Source organism: Lingula anatina, chromosome 1 (genome assembly GCF_051362555.1).
Source record: "Lingula anatina isolate TDL-2025a chromosome 1, LinAna3.0, whole genome shotgun sequence".
Taxonomy (NCBI): Eukaryota; Metazoa; Brachiopoda; class Lingulata; order Lingulida; family Lingulidae; genus Lingula; species Lingula anatina.
Genome location: NC_141767.1, coordinates 61,976,091 through 61,993,034, shown reverse-complemented (window position 1 = coordinate 61,993,034; position 16,944 = coordinate 61,976,091). Strand labels below are relative to the sequence as shown.

Genomic DNA, 16,944 nt, shown 5'->3' with positions numbered 1-16,944 from the left:
GGGGGAAATATAGTTCCATTATTAATAAATATATTCTTACCACACCAGTTTATGTTAAAGATTTATTATAAATGATTGCTATGTCCAGTTCATATACTAGTGTTATAACCAATGAAAGTTCAAAATAGAAGGCCCCATTTTCTATTATTATATCTCATAATAATTGTCTTTTGTTACAGGGCACCCCCAGCATTTTCACAAAATAAAGTCTAAAGTATCTAAAATTTGATATGTATAATTTGCAATTCCTACTGCTTATTAATACGTGACCAATGCACTCTTGATAACCTGCAGCACATACAGAATGTGCTGAACTAAAAAGGTGAGAGGATCAGCGGTTTGCAGTTTTATAATGAAGCTATAACAAGTATTTTTATGATTGCGCCATGACACCTCATTTAAAGACTTAAATATAGTGAATGCAATTACAAACCTGCTCCTCAAAATCACAAACATCCTTTGTCTTACACATTAACAGCATTTTATCCAAAAACTTGTACAATATAACATTTATAAAAGCACATATCAATGCAGCTGTACTAACCAATTTGGCTTCAGTTACTATTGTCTTATAAACATTATAAATAAAAGATAAATAACACTGGTTATTCAACAACTACACGTCACCCAGACAACTTGTACTGCAATTTAGCCAGTAATGATGCAGCTGTACTGCCCAGTTTGGGTTCAGTTCTTTTTGTACTATCAACAGAAATTCCTTGCCCACACTCCAACTCATTACTGACAACCATGTTTGCTTGTGCCTCAGCTGCTGCTGCAGTTTTGTCAGTTATGTCCTTCAAGACCTTGGTGACACTTGAATCATCAACCTACAAGTAAAATTATTTCTGCTTAATTCTATGGTAATCTCATGGAATGGATAAATGATGTATATTCGAAAAAAAAATGACCAATTACTAGCATCATTTTATATAAATGTACTCTCAACAGAATTTGAAGTTATGCTCAATTAATTTAAGCTAAAGCGCTGAATAAAATCGAAAACAAACATCTATCTGATATTACCTAACTGCGTTTCCTCCTTTTGAAAGTTAAAAGAGACAAACATTTCTTTTCATTTACATTTAAAACAGCCTTTGCAACAAATTCTATGGCACAGATCATAACCTTTTGCATACTTTCCAATTTCAATATGAATATAATCTTTAGATCACAAAATTGCTTATTAATCTAAAAGTAACAACTTACGTACATTTAGAAGTATAAAAAACAATTCAAAATCAAAATTTATCTTCTGGGGATTAAAATTATATATCATTATACTAGTAACCTACATCATTAAATGTTTCTGTAGATTGCCCCAGCATATTATTGGCACTGTCTTGGAGCACCCCAGAACCAAGAACTGGAAACTTAAAGAACTTTCCACCAGAGATTGGGGCTTGGGTAGGATTGCTCTCCAACTGCTGTTCCCTGGGAAACAAAGAATTACAGGTAGAGGTAAACCTAATTACCACTCAAAACAGAAACAACCTGCATCACGATTGAACTGATGACAAGTTCAAACATTTCATGAAGAGCACCCAAAAAACAAAATGATTAATTTTCATTCTCTACATAAGCTGAAATGGCAATCAACACTGCCCTCATTAATAAAATGATATGTGGCTGTACATAGAAATTTTCAGACCTCACAATTTTATGTCAAATATTTATTTAATGATATTTCAACCGTCAACGAGGGATCTGGATAAAGATTATTACAACACAATTTATTCCCCAAGATATTTATGCTGTCGAACCAAGACATTTGGACCACTTACGTAACTTTGTCAGCAATCAAGTCCTGGTCAGAACTTTTCTCATTTGACATGGAATCTTCATGGTTGGCACCAGGATCTCCTTTACCTGCAACCACTTCTGCTTTGATGACTGAATCTGCATCACTGGGAATTACTTTTATTGGGTCCTTTAAATCAGGAGGAATACTGTCAGTGGTGGTAGTGATATCAAACAAATCATCAACACCACTGTTTGCTTCAGATGTTTTGCAGTCTTTCATGGGTGAAGTTCTTTCCTTGTATGACAGCACTTTCTGCTCCAGCCTCTCCATGACATTAGATTTCTTAGGGCTCCTTGGAGGAGAAGAGCCTGTGATAGGTTCCTGTGAATTCATCAAGGGCTTAGAGGCTCTTTTTGTGTGTCTGCAGACAAGGGTGGAAACAGAGGTGTATGTAATGATATGTTTTTCTTCACACTGATTGGGTCTATGTGACTCTGCTGCTGCAAGGGTGAACTAGAGCTACATGAATTATTCAAATCTGTGGGGGACCCAGCTGATTTCATTGTTGATAAAACTCCTGTATCATGTTTATTGCTTTCTTGATCTCCATGGTCTGTGCCAGGTTTTTCAAAAGAAGATTTTGGTTTGCTTTCATCACTTCTTTCTTCTGCTGAGTCGTGGTCCTTGTCACTATCTGTGGTTGTAGAACTGGTGCTTGGAATATCAAGAGGACTTGTCATGGTCACTGTGACTTCATCAGAGTTGTAAGACTCTCCGACTGATGACACAGCTCTGACAAAAAATCTGGGGTATAAAAGAAATCTGTATTCACATGTGTATATAAAGGACTCACAAAATATATTGAACTTATTGATTAATAACTGCAATCACTCCAATTCAATCATAAACCTTATTAAAAATGCCACTTTACATATTTCTTTGTGGTGACACAGTTCACTTTTTACAAAAAACAAAAGATACTTAATTTTAGAGAGCAATTTTTCCTAACCAGATGGCAATTGCACATTAAAGCCTTACTTGTACTGGTATTTGGGATCCAGGCCATCTAGCAAAGCCGTAGTTTTGGTCCCAGACACCATTCCTTTTGCTTGGTCATTCACATACACTCTATAGCCTACAAAAAAGAGAATGGCGCTTCAAAATGCAACATGGCTTAATAAGTTTAGCTTCTGGGATTAAAACAGAATGGTAATCAAATTCTGGGCATTTTCACTCACTCTAAGACTTAATCAATGAATGACAAAACTTCCATAATATCTTGCCAGTGATATTATAGCAGTCCTTAAGCATCTGTAATGATTGTTCAAATCATATTTTAATTCAAGTATTAAGAATCTTACACATAGAAAAGAATGTCTAGTTCAATACTGGACATACCAATAATAGGCTTGTTCAAAAATTTCCCTTCCATATCCACTACTTTAGATTGCTTCCATCGGAGCAGCAGGCTGGTGCTGTGTTTGATACAATATTGAAGCTCAGAGGGAGCTGTTGGGACGCCAGGCAAGGGAACATTCTCATAGTAACTTGGATCATGCTGTTTAGATGTATCTCCACTTGGCACTGAAATAAAAAGATACAGGCACACTTAATCATTGAGGAGGAACAGATGGAATTGACCCACTTTCTTGTGACATTTCCAGGCCGGCAACTACACATGAACATGGCAGACAGTTTCAATATCATAACAAGGACCTGCAATATACAAAGCATAAAATTTGATACATATATGCATATACTTACTCCATTTTCCTTCTTGTGATGAGCTGTCAAGGAATGTTCCATGGATGTGAATGCTGTCATCATCATCATCTAGTAAAGAAAAACTTTGAGTTAAAAATATTATAGCGATACACTGAAGCTCCTTTTATGATTCCATTTATTCTAAACCTGCTAAAAATTTCAATATCAAAATTTCAACATTAGCTTATCTGTAAACTAAATTACTGCATTATTTAGTTGTTCAGTTTGAATCATAAATCATTCTACCAATCAACATATTTCACTTTTATGTCAACAAATGTTCTACCTGAAGATGTGCTTTCTTCTGAAATGTTCAGACCACTTGTCTGCAGTAATCTGGAGGACGTAGTCTTCATTGCTTGCTGCAGCTGATGCACCTAATTTAAAAAGTGAGCCTTCAGATGTATTTCTTGCATGTATGCATGCTAAAATCAAGGTATTCATTAGTTCAGCACCTAGACCATATTTTATGGGCACATTTGGGCTAAAGAAAGCCAAGATATGTAGCAACTCTACGCACATACTATTCTGATTGTACCTCTTGTCTTTATTGGGGTACATATGGAAAAAGACAAAATGTCATGACTGACCTAACTACTCTACATACAAGTACTTACATTTTGGGAGTTCAGCCCCCTAGGAATTGGTCTCAAGGTTTTAATACTTATCAAAGTTACATAATAAGAGAGAAGAACACTGAGGTTTGTCACCTGCAACCAATCACACAAACCTGGCTTTGAAGACTAAAACACAACTTTTGCAGGTCTGATTCCTTCATATCTCCAGCTGATGATGTCCTTGTGTTTAGAGCTGTTCCTCTCTTCAACTCATCCAACTAAAATAATATGGGCAGATAAACTGGATACTATTTATCAATGATTAAATCATTACTCCCCCCCCCCCCTTTCAGTCCATCAAATGTAATGCATTTGGACAAAATGGTCATTGCATAGTACAAATTCTGTATACAAACTGTTTTACCTTGTCCATAAGAATGTATCACAGGTGTTTACACGTATGAGAGTCTTTAAAAAGCTGATTCCTTACCTCCCTACATAGGAACTTGATGGCTTCTGTCTGCAGGATTCTCAACTGTTTCTCCTGATCTAATGACAGCTTTTGCCTACAAGTACAATAAAAGAAAATGCAAGGTACAAAATTATTTAAATCTTATGCAGTTCAGACACTCCACATGTGAGAACCAAATGGCACCTTCAACAAAACTATATAAGAAATCAATTTTTTCACAGAGAAAGTTTTACTTGACTGAAAGATGATTTGACGTCAGTCCTGTGACACACATAATACCTGTCTAGTTCTTGTCTCAAATGTTTTAAATGGCCCTCAGCTCTTCTCATTCTAATTTCCTTCCTAGCCTCGACCACCACAGGCTCACGTGTCCTGGTCCAGTATCCTCTCCATAATGCCTGAATCCTGGTTGCATTCTCTGCCATTTCTATTCCAGGAAAATTAAAGCATGATTTCATAATTTTATAACTGTTATTCAAAATGGTAGAGTACATCAAATTGTTTTTCAAAAGTGGTTTTGTGGCCTAAAACGAATCATATATTACCTTGAACCTTTCTGGGATTGTGTAAATAGTTATGTTTCTGTTGCATGCTTATAGTACCTTGTTAAAAATGTACACTGGAAAACCTGAACGGAAGTTACATCGTGTTGCTAAGATATAGAGGACCTAAATGAGACCAAGTTTAGTCCCACAGTATCAAATGTAGGTTATGTAGCTGAAAGAATATCCTAGTTCTTGCACCATAAATGTGTCTACTTTAGTAAAACGACAAAATATTATATTGACAATACCTTTTTGCTGTCCCACTGGCAGTATCACTGACTGACTACTGTTGTCCTTCAGCTGGGCAGCTACATAACCCATTTTTTGGTTCCTGTCTTTTGTCTGAGCTTTATTTGTATCTTGAACTTCTCCCTTCATTTTAGCAGCTGCTCTGGTAGGTTTTGATTTTGGTGAATATTTATCTGGACTGTAGACTGTTTTGTATGGCGAAGTAGCTCGAGGTGGAGAATGTGCAGCAAATTTCGGCTGAATCACTGCTTGACGAGGTGAAGGTTTGCTCTGAACCTGTCTTCTCAATGCTGTCTTCTTTTTTCTCTCTGCAGCAAGTTGCCGGACAATACCAAGTTTTGAATCCCGAAGACTGTTGTCTGACGTGTAATCACTGGTGTCATTTAGCAATTTCATAGGGCTCTCTTGTGATTTGTTTGATGTTCTTTTCCTGTTGTTTGGGCTTGGGGCTGATATGGGCTGTCTTCCTTTGTTTTTTGGAGGTGACCCTCCCAATGTCAAAACTGTTCTTTTTTTGCTAAGTTCCTGGTTTAAAGTCCTCAAAGGCTTGTTCTCATGCTCTTCAAATTTGTTTGCATATTGAGGTGAAAAAGTCCCAGTCAACTGTCTTACATTTTCTATTTGTAAACCTTGTTCAACTCTACCCTCTATAGGCCCTGCAGTCCTTGGCCTAGGGGGACTGTGTCTCTGAGCAAATATCTCTGCAAATGTTGTAGAGTTAGCTGGACCAGATGGAGCAGTCATGGGACGGAGTGGTGATGTACTTGGATCGATTGGGATGTATTGAGATTCAGACTCAAGTAAGCTGGTATTAGCACTGTTCATTTCATCTGAAAGATATTGATTGTGTTGTCTATGTAAAACATGTAAGAATATTGTGAAAAAAAAAATATCAAGGTTTTTAATTAAATGAAGTAGTGCAGTCACACCTTCATGGTATAACTTTCTACACTGGCCAATCCATTGCCTGTTCAGGTACTGTGTTTTACTGGCAACTTCCCACCAAAGCTTGAAAATTTTCAAACAGTAAATTTTGTATAATCGCTACAATTACTACCTGACTATAATGAGCATCCATTGCATAATTACCTGCTGTAACATCTTCTAGAACCATATGTTCTCCATGCCTTCCCTGTCTAGAATTCTGGTAAGGCAGTGTGCTTGCAATCATGGGACTCACTGAAAAAAAAAAGAGTCAGCTAATAACATTTACTAAGTTATACATAACATCTGATATATTTCATGTTCAATCACATACCCTTACCAGCTTACCAAATCATGTTTTAAAATGAAAAACAGTTATATTGTTTAAGTATATTTAAAAATGCCAGTCACAGACAATACACTTGTCCCCTTACCAGGGTTTTCTCAAGGATTATGGACAGGGAGTCCAAATGCAAGATACAATGTTTATTTACCTACTATTTCATTATGACATTTGATAATCTTCAAAGAGTACTTCTCATGTCCATTTACGCAAGTGGTACAACAAAAAAATCTAGGCACATCAAAATACTTTTCAAGAATTTTCTATGCCCTAAAATACCAAGCCATCATATCCAGGCCCACCCAACTACGAGACTCCACACTGAATATACCTGAATTCATCAGTAGATCGGACCACCATACCTGTTTTCAAGGTGTGTAATGTTTGATTCATTTTTTGTTCACAGTAAAGCAAATGATTATATGATTATTGTTATGATGATTTTCTGGCTAAGCAGGGACATACACATCTATTTGTATTTTTGCAAGTCTTAAAATGTACTTACTACTGCATAACATCTTTCGCTATGTTCAAACTTGAACTTTATGTTAAAAAATCATGGCATTGTTCGATTTATTACATAAAACAGAGAAAATAGCAGTAGTGCATGAATCTTCATGAGATGCAATACTTTCCAACCCCACTGAGGATGATTGCTATCACATTGCGTACCAGGCAAGAGGGTGCCGCGCCTGATACTTCGAAAATTGTACTGATACACACCTTGAAAATGGGTAGCGTGATTAGATCTACCGGTGAATTTTGGATCCTTCGGTACCAAGTTTGGTACTTGGGTAGGCCTGATAATCCACACATTTTTGTAAGCCATCCCAACTTCATATAAAATTTCAGCAATCTCCTTAGAAAACTGGCAGTCCAAATGACCGCTGGACAGCTCTCTGAGGAAAATCCTTACACTAATCTTAAACCACATGTACAATTTAGAGTGATTGTGAAGACGGATAGCATACAAATTCTTTGATACACATGCCTACTTACTGCTTGCCCACACTGCACCTGAAGACTGTTCCTGCAGGTCAGCATACAGACTAGCTGGGGTTTCTATTGGGTACAGCTGTGAGACATGTGACTCATCTGGGTGGGAGGCTTGGCGACCTGGTTTAATGTTAATATTTCATTGAAAATTATTAAGAAAAGCTTTTAATAAGTGTTAAAATTTTACCATCTTTGAGATAAATTTGAATCATTGTCACTGACTGCAGTCACATACCCTCACATATAAACTATATTTTGCAGGCACTTTTTACATACACAGTCAAAATTAAAGAAAACAAAAGCAGTAAAATCATTAAAAAGCATTCTAAATGTTCTATCTTACCAGATGTATGAACATTTTTTCTCACTGGGGATTCTGACCTCTCTGGGTTAGGAGAAAAGAGGTAGCTGTTTTCTTGCAATAACTGCTGTTGGTATTGTTTCTGTTTGCTTAGTACCTGGGCCAGCTTCATGTCTTCTTTTCTTTCAAGCTATGATTTCAAGAGTGATATTTGCTGCCATCATATTCTACATACATGTACAAACCTCTGTACTTCAACAGAGATATATTTAGCACACAGCTTAAGGTAAATGGGCCAAATGTTAAAACTAAAATAGCATACATAAATGATACAAGACCAGCACTTGTGTAACACAAAAATTAGGTCTGTTAAATCATTCTATACTTGTTGTTCATTTATATATACCTGTGTCATCCCAGTTAAAGGGCACACCTTTGATAAGTACTCAACCAGCAAGAAGTGTTGCCCTGGCCTGAAGTGGCGGCCCTTTCCCTGACAATAGAGCCATTCTGCTTTTAAACTGAAACAAAATTTAAAAAAAAATGAAATCAAATAAAACTGGATCTCTCAGACAGAATTTGACTCTTTCCAACAGAAAACAGCATTAATTAAACAACAGGCTCCAGACCTACAGAAGTAATAGAACCTGCAGTAGAAATTGCTCATTAGCAAAAGAGTCAAAAGAAGAACAGAAGAAAAAGAAAACTGAATCTATGGCCTTTTGACCTGCTGCTTGGCTGTTCAGCAGGTAAAAATATTACAAACATTCCTGTGAATTTATCCTTATCACACTGGACTTTTCCAAGTGATAGGAATGTGTATCAACTAGAAACACCAAGTAAATGCTGTGTGTATTTTTGTCACTATAAAGATGCTGAAGAAAATGTTGCATATACAAAAATCTCACCATTCTTTATCACTGACCATGTAACCATCCAGAATTCTTAGATGCATACACCAGTTTATAACAAATGGTCTGTAATCAAATCCTCTGATGCCATAGTTAAGGAATTAGGACAACTGAAATCAAACTCTTTTGTGTGTGTGTGATATAAAATACTACAGGGAATGTAATTTACATATCAGAAGGATACAAAGCAGAAGCAGACATAATGACACACGGGTTGTTCATGATGGACAATTGTTCCAGTTTGGTAAGACAAGACAAGTACGAAACCTGAAAATATTCACAGAAATAAAATTAATATTAATTTTAATTTTATTTCTGTGAAAATATTCACAGAAATAAAATTAAAATTTATATTGTTCATGAGTAGGAGTTCTCATGATCTTATCAGTATCAAAGTATAAAATGTTATTTACAGAAGTAGTGTTAATGGGAATATAGAAAACATTTCTCAATTCAAATTATATTTTAGACATTGTTGGTCAGTGTTAAATAAATGTAAGTTCCAGTATCAGAGTTATTCAGATTTATTATACAAATTATATACTTAGAGCAGACATTTAGTTTAAGTGTGAATTTCTGAAAGGACTGGTACAAATATTTAATTCAAGTTTTAAACTGATTTCACATCTTTAGTTCTGATGTTTCATACACACCTCAGTTAGGTCACCAATTTCATTTTCAGCCAGTGACAGAATTGCTATGGACTTTGGAAGGTATGTTGGCACAGTCTTCAAATTGGTCAAAATGTTACCATGCAAAAGCAGAGTCTAAAAAGAAATTAACAGTTTTGATATTATTATTATTATTATTTTTTTTTTGGAGGGGTGGGGGGGGGGGGGAGGGTGTCTACAGGATATTATTGTTGCTACATTAAAAAGAAAGCAGCACCATAGTAAGATTTAAAACAAGTTACAATAGTTCTATCCCATGCTCAAATACACTTTACTTAAACATATGCACATCATAATTGTGATAAATGTGGGTCTTAACACTGATAGAAAATACACACTTAACCAACCTGCAATGATTTAAGAAATGAGATGTCTGAGAGAGCTGAAATACTGTTGTCTGAGAGATCCAGGTGGCACAGGTTGACATTGGTACTCAGGTGGTCAATGTGCTGAAGAAGAATGAGAAACTTGTAACAAGTATATTATATATAGTGGTGAAAATAAATATTCCTTAAAGAACAGTTTTTCAGAATAGGGTACTAGGTGAAACACATTCATATGTCATGTTTGAAACAATTATATAAACTTAATTCAGCATTTCTTTATTACATGACAAATTTTAGTGGCATTTCAAGAAAACTGTGTTTGTCACTGTTGCCATTATCGCCCAGTTCTTCCTAACAATGTCCATATTTTCAAACTGTACATTCCAACTAATCACCTTGATGCTATTTCCTGAAAGATTCAGCCAAGTTAGTTTGGTTAACATCCTCAGACCTGAAAAAAAATTTAAATTACATTAAATAAATATGAAACACTGTATGTAACTATTTCTTCTAATCAGCCATTATTGATAAGAGAAATCTTTTCTCTTTCAAGGACAGTTTTAGTATAAGTACCACATGAAGATAAATTTTGAGTATTTTTGATGCATGTAAATACTCTCTTTTACCATACTTACCTTCAATGGTAATAATGCTATTATTTGGTAGATTCAACACAGTCAAATTGTGCAGCTTGGCTACTCCAGTCATATGAACAATCCTGTTATTGGAAGCAGAAAGCTGAAATATATCAAAATTACATAATAATAAAAAGTATCCTCAGCATCATTATACCACTAGTTTAATACTTAATGCACAACTGAGGCTCACAGTTAAAGAAATTCAGAAATGGAGAACTACATTCTCACACTATACTTACCATGACCATGTCTTCTGTAGTGGTCATTCCAGGTTAAATAGATTTTGAAATTGAAAAATCTTCAAAAATATCATGTACCAATTCATATTCATTTGATGCATGTTTAAAAAGTTAAATTACATTATCAAAATACCATTCCTTTTCACCCCTGCCATCTTCAGAAATAAAACACCAATGACTTGTCACCTCTGATGTATTCATATTCATATTTTCACCAAAACCACCCTACAATTTGAAGTAGTAAGAAGCATGAACTAGCCTTTCACACTTTGTACTTGCCAAAAGCAAAACCTCCATTTTCTTGAAAAACTATCCAATTATATGTATATACCTGTTGGAGATGTTGATATTTTTCCAAATTTTCAATTTTGGATATTTCATTTTTGTCGTAGATGACTGTAACTGGATTGGCTCCAGCTACAACTTCCATCTTGTGTAGTCCTTCTTGACTCAAATCTAGTACTTCTGAAATTAATAATAATAATAATAATCATAATCATAATAAATTAGTTCAAATGCAGGCCATTCCAGCTGTTATATAGCTCTATTTTGTACCAATACCACTAATGAACAGAAAACAACCAGGGCTAGACACTAACTTTTATGAGCACCTGTCCTTCGGACAGGTGCTCATAAATTTGACCTGTCCAATTTTCAATCCAACCTGTCCACAAAACCAATTTTTTTTTCTATTCATACCTTTGGACTTTGTCAATTAATATGTGAAGTCATACATTTAAATTAATATATATATTACCAAAACATTCAATCATATGAGCCCCGAAAATGCACCTTAAAGTGAATTTATGTTCAGATAAAAAGTTGTTTTTTCATACTTGTGAACTCCTGAAGATTTAGGTCCCGTTCACATGACAAGTCTATTTTCTAAAAATCTATTTTCTATTCGCGGTATTTTGTAATCACGGTCCCTGTGCCCTGAATATCCCCGCGGCGTAATTACTGGCGGCGCGAGCCAGTTACTTCCAAAGCTGTAATTAATTCTAGGGATATACAGGGCACAGGGACCATGATTACAAGATACTGGGAATAGAAAATAGATTTTTAGAAAATAGACTTTCCATGTGAACGGAGTCTTAATCTTGCATATAAGTCTGATATTTAACATCAGGGCTTCTCCTAGGATTAGGGGTACAGGGTCTACTAATTGTAAGTCTGCAATTTGATAACAGATTCACATGAAGTTTAACCAAAGCTACAAAAAAAAAAAAAAAAAAAAAAAAAAAAAAAAAAAAAAAAAAAAAACTGAGTGGGAAGTGGGGAGGGGGAACTGTTAAATTAATTTTATTAAAATATTCAAATTTTATAATATTTGAATAAAGTTCAATGAAAATTAAAGAATATTCATTTTATAATACTTTACTTATATTTATGTTAACAATTTAACTTCTTAAGGGGTTATCATGTGTTTGATTTTTTAAAAATATATGAATTAAATTAAATCAGCATAAAAAAGTTCCCCCTTTTTTTTTTTTAATTCTCATATTTGTTATTACTAATTTCTTCCTTACATCAATATCACACCGATATGTGAGAGCAATGTTAATTTATCATATTCCAGCACTAAATTTTATACAGTAAATAACAGAGGTGATGCTAGAGTCATTAAAGAAAGCATCATACAAAATTTCAGGTTACATTTTGGCAAATAAACAACATTTCAACAAGATCTTCTGTCCCAAAGATTTCACTTTCTATAGTGAGTAGATAGCATACGACGTGTTTGATTGAGAGGCAGTATGTTGCCTTGACAACTAACTAGATATAGCCAGTTCATCCAGTCCAATCTGGCTCCAGCACAGTACTTGTGTAGTGTCTGTTTTTGGAAGTGTCTTTATTACTAGAGCACGTAGATTTTTAACTAAATAAATGTTCAGTAGTGAACCTGATATGTGAATAAATTTTGTCTGATGAAGTTCTGGAGGGTGTTCACTTTCATAATTTGGCGGTAAGTTTACTCAGACTTCGTTTTGCGACTGCATGTATTTTGTGCCAAAAGTAGGTCACTCTTTTCAGTACCGTCTAGGAAGAGACAAAAAGACGATAGTATGCAACAAAAAATGATTTTTTAAAGATTTTTGATCCAAATTTCTTATAAAACATGACCTGTCCGTCGGACAGCCAACCCTGCAACTTCACCTGTCCGAACTGGATTTTTACCTGTCCCGGACAGGCGGACAGGCGCTAATGTCGAGCCCTGACAACATAAGATTTTAGCAGTCTACAACAAAAATTTATTTACCATAAAACAATTACTTCTTATTTCTACCTTGAAAATTACTGTAGATATATGAAAGCATTCACAAACCCTTCTTTGATTTAAAAATGTTTGTGAGTTAATGTATAAACAAAATTTAACCAGGACACCCAAATCATTTTCTAATTCACTTTTATCAGCCATTGATCTGATTGGTCAGCATGTAGGTTATGTACAAAAGGTCAACAGAATTCAATTAAAAAGATCTACACACTAGGAAAAGAGCCATAGTGTCATGTTGACTGAACAAATTGAAGTGGATTTTCCATTAGTGAAGATGTACAAGTCCTACTATGCCATAAAAAGAAAAAATGTGCTACTTAAAGGCCTTGGAAGACGCTGTGTTAACGCTGGCTACATTTCATTTCCCCAAACCTTTACTACCCCACATTGTTACTCCCCCAGGTTAAATCCTTATTATCATTTCACCCTCACACTGTTACTATATCCCACAATGTTACTGGTACTCCTCACTGGTTAAAATGGGACATAAATTTGCTAGCACCTACCCAAAAACATTTTAAGTTTTGAGAGTACTCTGAACTGCCACAACATACACTAGTCTGTGAGGAAAACACACATTTAACCTGTTCCTGTAAATACATGTACCTGAAAGTTTTAATCGCCATTAAAAAAGAAAACAGACAATGAGGGAGAGACATTATCATCATTTTGCTTGTAAGGGGAGTAATGATGTGAGGAGCTAATTAAAAAAGTAACAATGCAGGGATACAACAAGAAGATCCCTTTCCCAATTTTTTAAATATGTACAATTAAAATAAATAGTTGTTGTGAAATTGCTGCAAAAGAGTTGACCGCTCTGATAGATCTTCATCAAAAGCAGATCTAGCATCTCGTTTTGCCAACCTATTTTTTTTTTTCTTTTCTGAATCTGTGCATTTATGACTTTTTATGGGTTCAAGCTGCGCTTGAAGCTGAAGGTATACTCCAACATCATTTTGCTGAAATTTTGCATTGCGGCCCTTTCACTCAGAACGTACAAGCGCCAATTCGAGAGAAAAACTATTAGTGAAAATAATAAAATTTACGAAAAAAGGTGTCTCATATTATTGGTTATAGTTACCCTGAGCGGCCATTTTTATTCATTTGAACTTTCCCGCTTAGCTTTTTGGTGTTATCCTTTCTTTGATTAGGTGAGCAGCGCTACATTGACCCAATCAAATACCGTTTTGTTGTCGAGTCGTTGTAAGCAAAGACATACCCATAATACACTGAGGCAGTCCTTTTCCGTTTCCGCCATCATGAAGTAAGTCCAAATTTCAGATATATCGGTAGAAATCCAGATATATCACCAAATAATCATCGGCATCCTAAGACGCCAAGCTAATTTTAGTTTAAACTGATATGTATACTTTCGTTTCATAAATATTAATTTTAATTACAGGCTCGAACTTTGTGCCTTCAGCGGGTACAAAATATATCCTGGCCATGGAAGACGTGTTGTCAAGGCTGATGGCAAGGTAAAAATATTATTAGTTCATATATCTCCCCAGGTAATCAAAGAATCTGCGTAAACCATCTGACAACAATCTAACGCAAGTCAAAATTACGGAACCGGTAGTTCCACACTTCAATACACCACTAAGTTCGGCAGTGAAGGAGGATACGTTTTTATTTTCTTAGCATCGCTCTCTGGTCATGACAGATTGTTACAGCTCAGTTACGATCATGTGCTTAGATTATGTCAATAGTTGCTCATTAATTTGACTCGAGTAGAGAATTAGAATAGGGAATGGTATGGGGGCGGGTCTACTACTCGGAATGCACTTTCTTACTTGCAAGTACTAGATTTGCAGGCAACTAGAGACAAGTGCATTTTCCTTCGAATTATACTACTATTCATGTTCTCACATCCACTTAAAAATTTTACCAGGTCACCATCTTTTTGAATGCAAAATGTGAGCGGTCTCATTTGATGAAGCGAAACCCCCGTAAGATCAACTGGACTGTGCTTTACAGACGCAAGCACAAGAAGGGCCAGACTGAGGAAGTCTCTAAGAAGAGAACCAGACGCACAGCCAAGTTTCAGCGTGCTATTGCTGGTACCAGTTTGACAGATATTATGGCAAAGAAAAACCAGAAGCCTGAAGTGAGGAAGGCCCAGAGAGAACAGGCCATCAGGTAAGAAAAAAATGTATTTCTTTCACCATAAGAGTCTTTTTAGTATATATCCAAATGGGACTTTGGAATAGGGAACTATCTTCATATTAAATTATTTTATGTAGTTTGCTCATATGTAAACTATCAAGGAAACAATGAAAAATGGGAAATCTGGTGTAGATTAAGGAGTTTGAAAGAGGCAAGGTGATGTTAAAAGTGGCATGAGGTGGATCAGAAAAGACAGTCTTGTCTTTAAGTAGAGGACATGCATCCATTTGTGTTATTATTAAATAACTTTATATTTAATTGGCTTCATTCCTTCAGTTAACATGGTTACATTATTTACATTAGAGCTTTTTTTTCATTGCAGAGCTGCTAAAGAAAAACAAAGAGCAAAGGATTCTGCTAAAAAGGTACTGCCATCTTGTTGTTATACTAATCCTGTTAAATTTATATCTGATAAAAATGAAGTGTACTTACTGCAAAAGTGTAGGGAAAAAAATGACACATCTATTATTTATTCTGCATTGTTTTTTCCAGACTTCTGCACCTAAAGTTGCAGCTCAAAAAACTAAGGCAGCCAGGCCCATGCAGAAATCTGCACCAAGAGTGGGAGGCAAAAGATAAAAAGACTGTTGGAATTTTGTACATTACTAAAAATGTGTAAATTAAAAAAATATGAATGGGAAATTTTTGTTATATTTTTATTTGCCTTATTAGTAAGTCCCCCTGTTTTTCAAGCCCTTGTGATGTTTTTAGAGTGATGTTATTTTATTATGTACAGACACTGATGTGTCTGTACATATAGCCATCATCTGCGTCTGTCGTCGCCGTCGTCGCCGTGCACTTTTACCAATAACACGATAAGTGGAAAACCATTTTACCTTTTGACTTGAAACTTGCAGAACTGATGAATATTCATAATACGCAGGTCAAGTTCGAAAATCAGCATGATCGGGTCACTTTTAGGGAATTTATGCTGTTTTTTCACTTTTTTCAGCATATATGCAGCACCGATAACACGATAAGTGGAAAACCATTTTACCTTTTGCCTTGAAACTTACAGAACTGATGAATATTCATAATACGCAGGTCAAGTTCGAAAATCAGCATGATTGGGCCATTTTTAGGGAATTTATGCTGTTTTTTCACTATTTTCAATATAAATACAACACTGATAACACAATATAAGAAAAACGGATTGGCCAATTGTAATCATACTCACAGGAGTGGTCAATCTTACTAAAACGCAGGTTGAGTTCGAAAATCAGCATAATCAGGCCATTATTTTAGAAGTTATACTGTTTTTCACATTTCCTCAGATTCAATTATTAGGCATGTTAACAGTCTCATTATTTAACTAATAAGATGCCTAAAAGTGTTTGTTTGATATTTCCTGCATCTTTACAACATTGTTAGTTGATTATGTAAAAAACATGGTAAACTTGTTATCATGTATTGTGTAATAAAGTGTCAAAAATGGAAATAAACTCATATCATTGCAGTTTGACAGATTCAATCATCCACTATGTTCAGAATCTCAGAATGGAGGAAATTGGACATTTAACACTGTTCTATTGATACTTTTCCCATCTCATCAATTTTCTTAGTTGGTCATATAAAATGGCAGTAAAATGTTTATTTTGTTTTATGTTAAAAAAGTGTTAAAAATGGATATAAACCCATTTCAGAACAGTGCTGTCTTGTTTACATTTTGGCATTTTCAAGGCGTGACTTTGAAGTTCCATGGGCCTGAAGACCTTTGCTAGTCACATTTTCTGAATGTCTGTGAAACAAATATTTTATAATTAAAAATTGATGGTCATTAAGCTGTTAAACATTATGTAATATTGCGTCAAAATTTGAAG

At 35.2% G+C, this 16,944-nt stretch overlaps 2 protein-coding genes across 4 annotated transcripts; one reads left to right on the top strand and one right to left on the bottom strand.

The window, feature by feature from the left end:
• Window positions 1-1,969: 1,969 nt before the first annotated feature.
• Window positions 1,970-14,338, bottom strand: LOC106155399 (uncharacterized). 3 transcript variants are annotated; one of them, XM_087004031.1, is made up of 22 exons: window positions 14,040-14,143; window positions 13,465-13,548; window positions 11,012-11,145; window positions 10,439-10,541; window positions 10,199-10,254; window positions 9,825-9,926; window positions 9,460-9,573; window positions 8,991-9,073; window positions 8,804-8,887; window positions 8,302-8,416; window positions 7,938-8,085; window positions 7,598-7,714; window positions 6,421-6,510; window positions 5,331-6,161; window positions 4,817-4,964; window positions 4,556-4,631; window positions 4,239-4,343; window positions 3,795-3,885; window positions 3,509-3,577; window positions 3,143-3,328; window positions 2,783-2,879; window positions 1,970-2,548 (listed from the first exon to the last, which is right to left on the bottom strand). In XM_087004031.1, exons 2-22 carry the CDS (start codon window positions 13,508-13,510, stop codon window positions 2,137-2,139), a joined length of 3,207 nt encoding a protein of 1,068 aa, XP_086860157.1. In that variant the 5' UTR covers window positions 13,511-13,548; window positions 14,040-14,143; the 3' UTR covers window positions 1,970-2,136. The 3 variants fall into 3 exon arrangements, with proteins under 3 accessions (XP_086860157.1, XP_086860168.1, XP_013385684.2); XM_087004042.1 differs by lacking the exons at window positions 13,465-13,548; window positions 14,040-14,143 and adding an exon at window positions 14,178-14,338; XM_013530230.2 differs by lacking the exon at window positions 13,465-13,548 and having other exon boundaries at window positions 14,040-14,173.
• Window positions 14,129-15,766, top strand: LOC106165698 (large ribosomal subunit protein eL24-like). Its single transcript, XM_013544009.2, has 5 exons — window positions 14,129-14,222; window positions 14,361-14,436; window positions 14,850-15,097; window positions 15,447-15,489; window positions 15,617-15,766. The coding sequence occupies exons 1-5, from the start codon at window positions 14,218-14,220 to the stop codon at window positions 15,701-15,703; spliced, it is 459 nt and encodes a 152-aa protein (XP_013399463.1). The 5' UTR covers window positions 14,129-14,217; the 3' UTR covers window positions 15,704-15,766.
• Window positions 15,767-16,944: the final 1,178 nt, after the last annotated feature.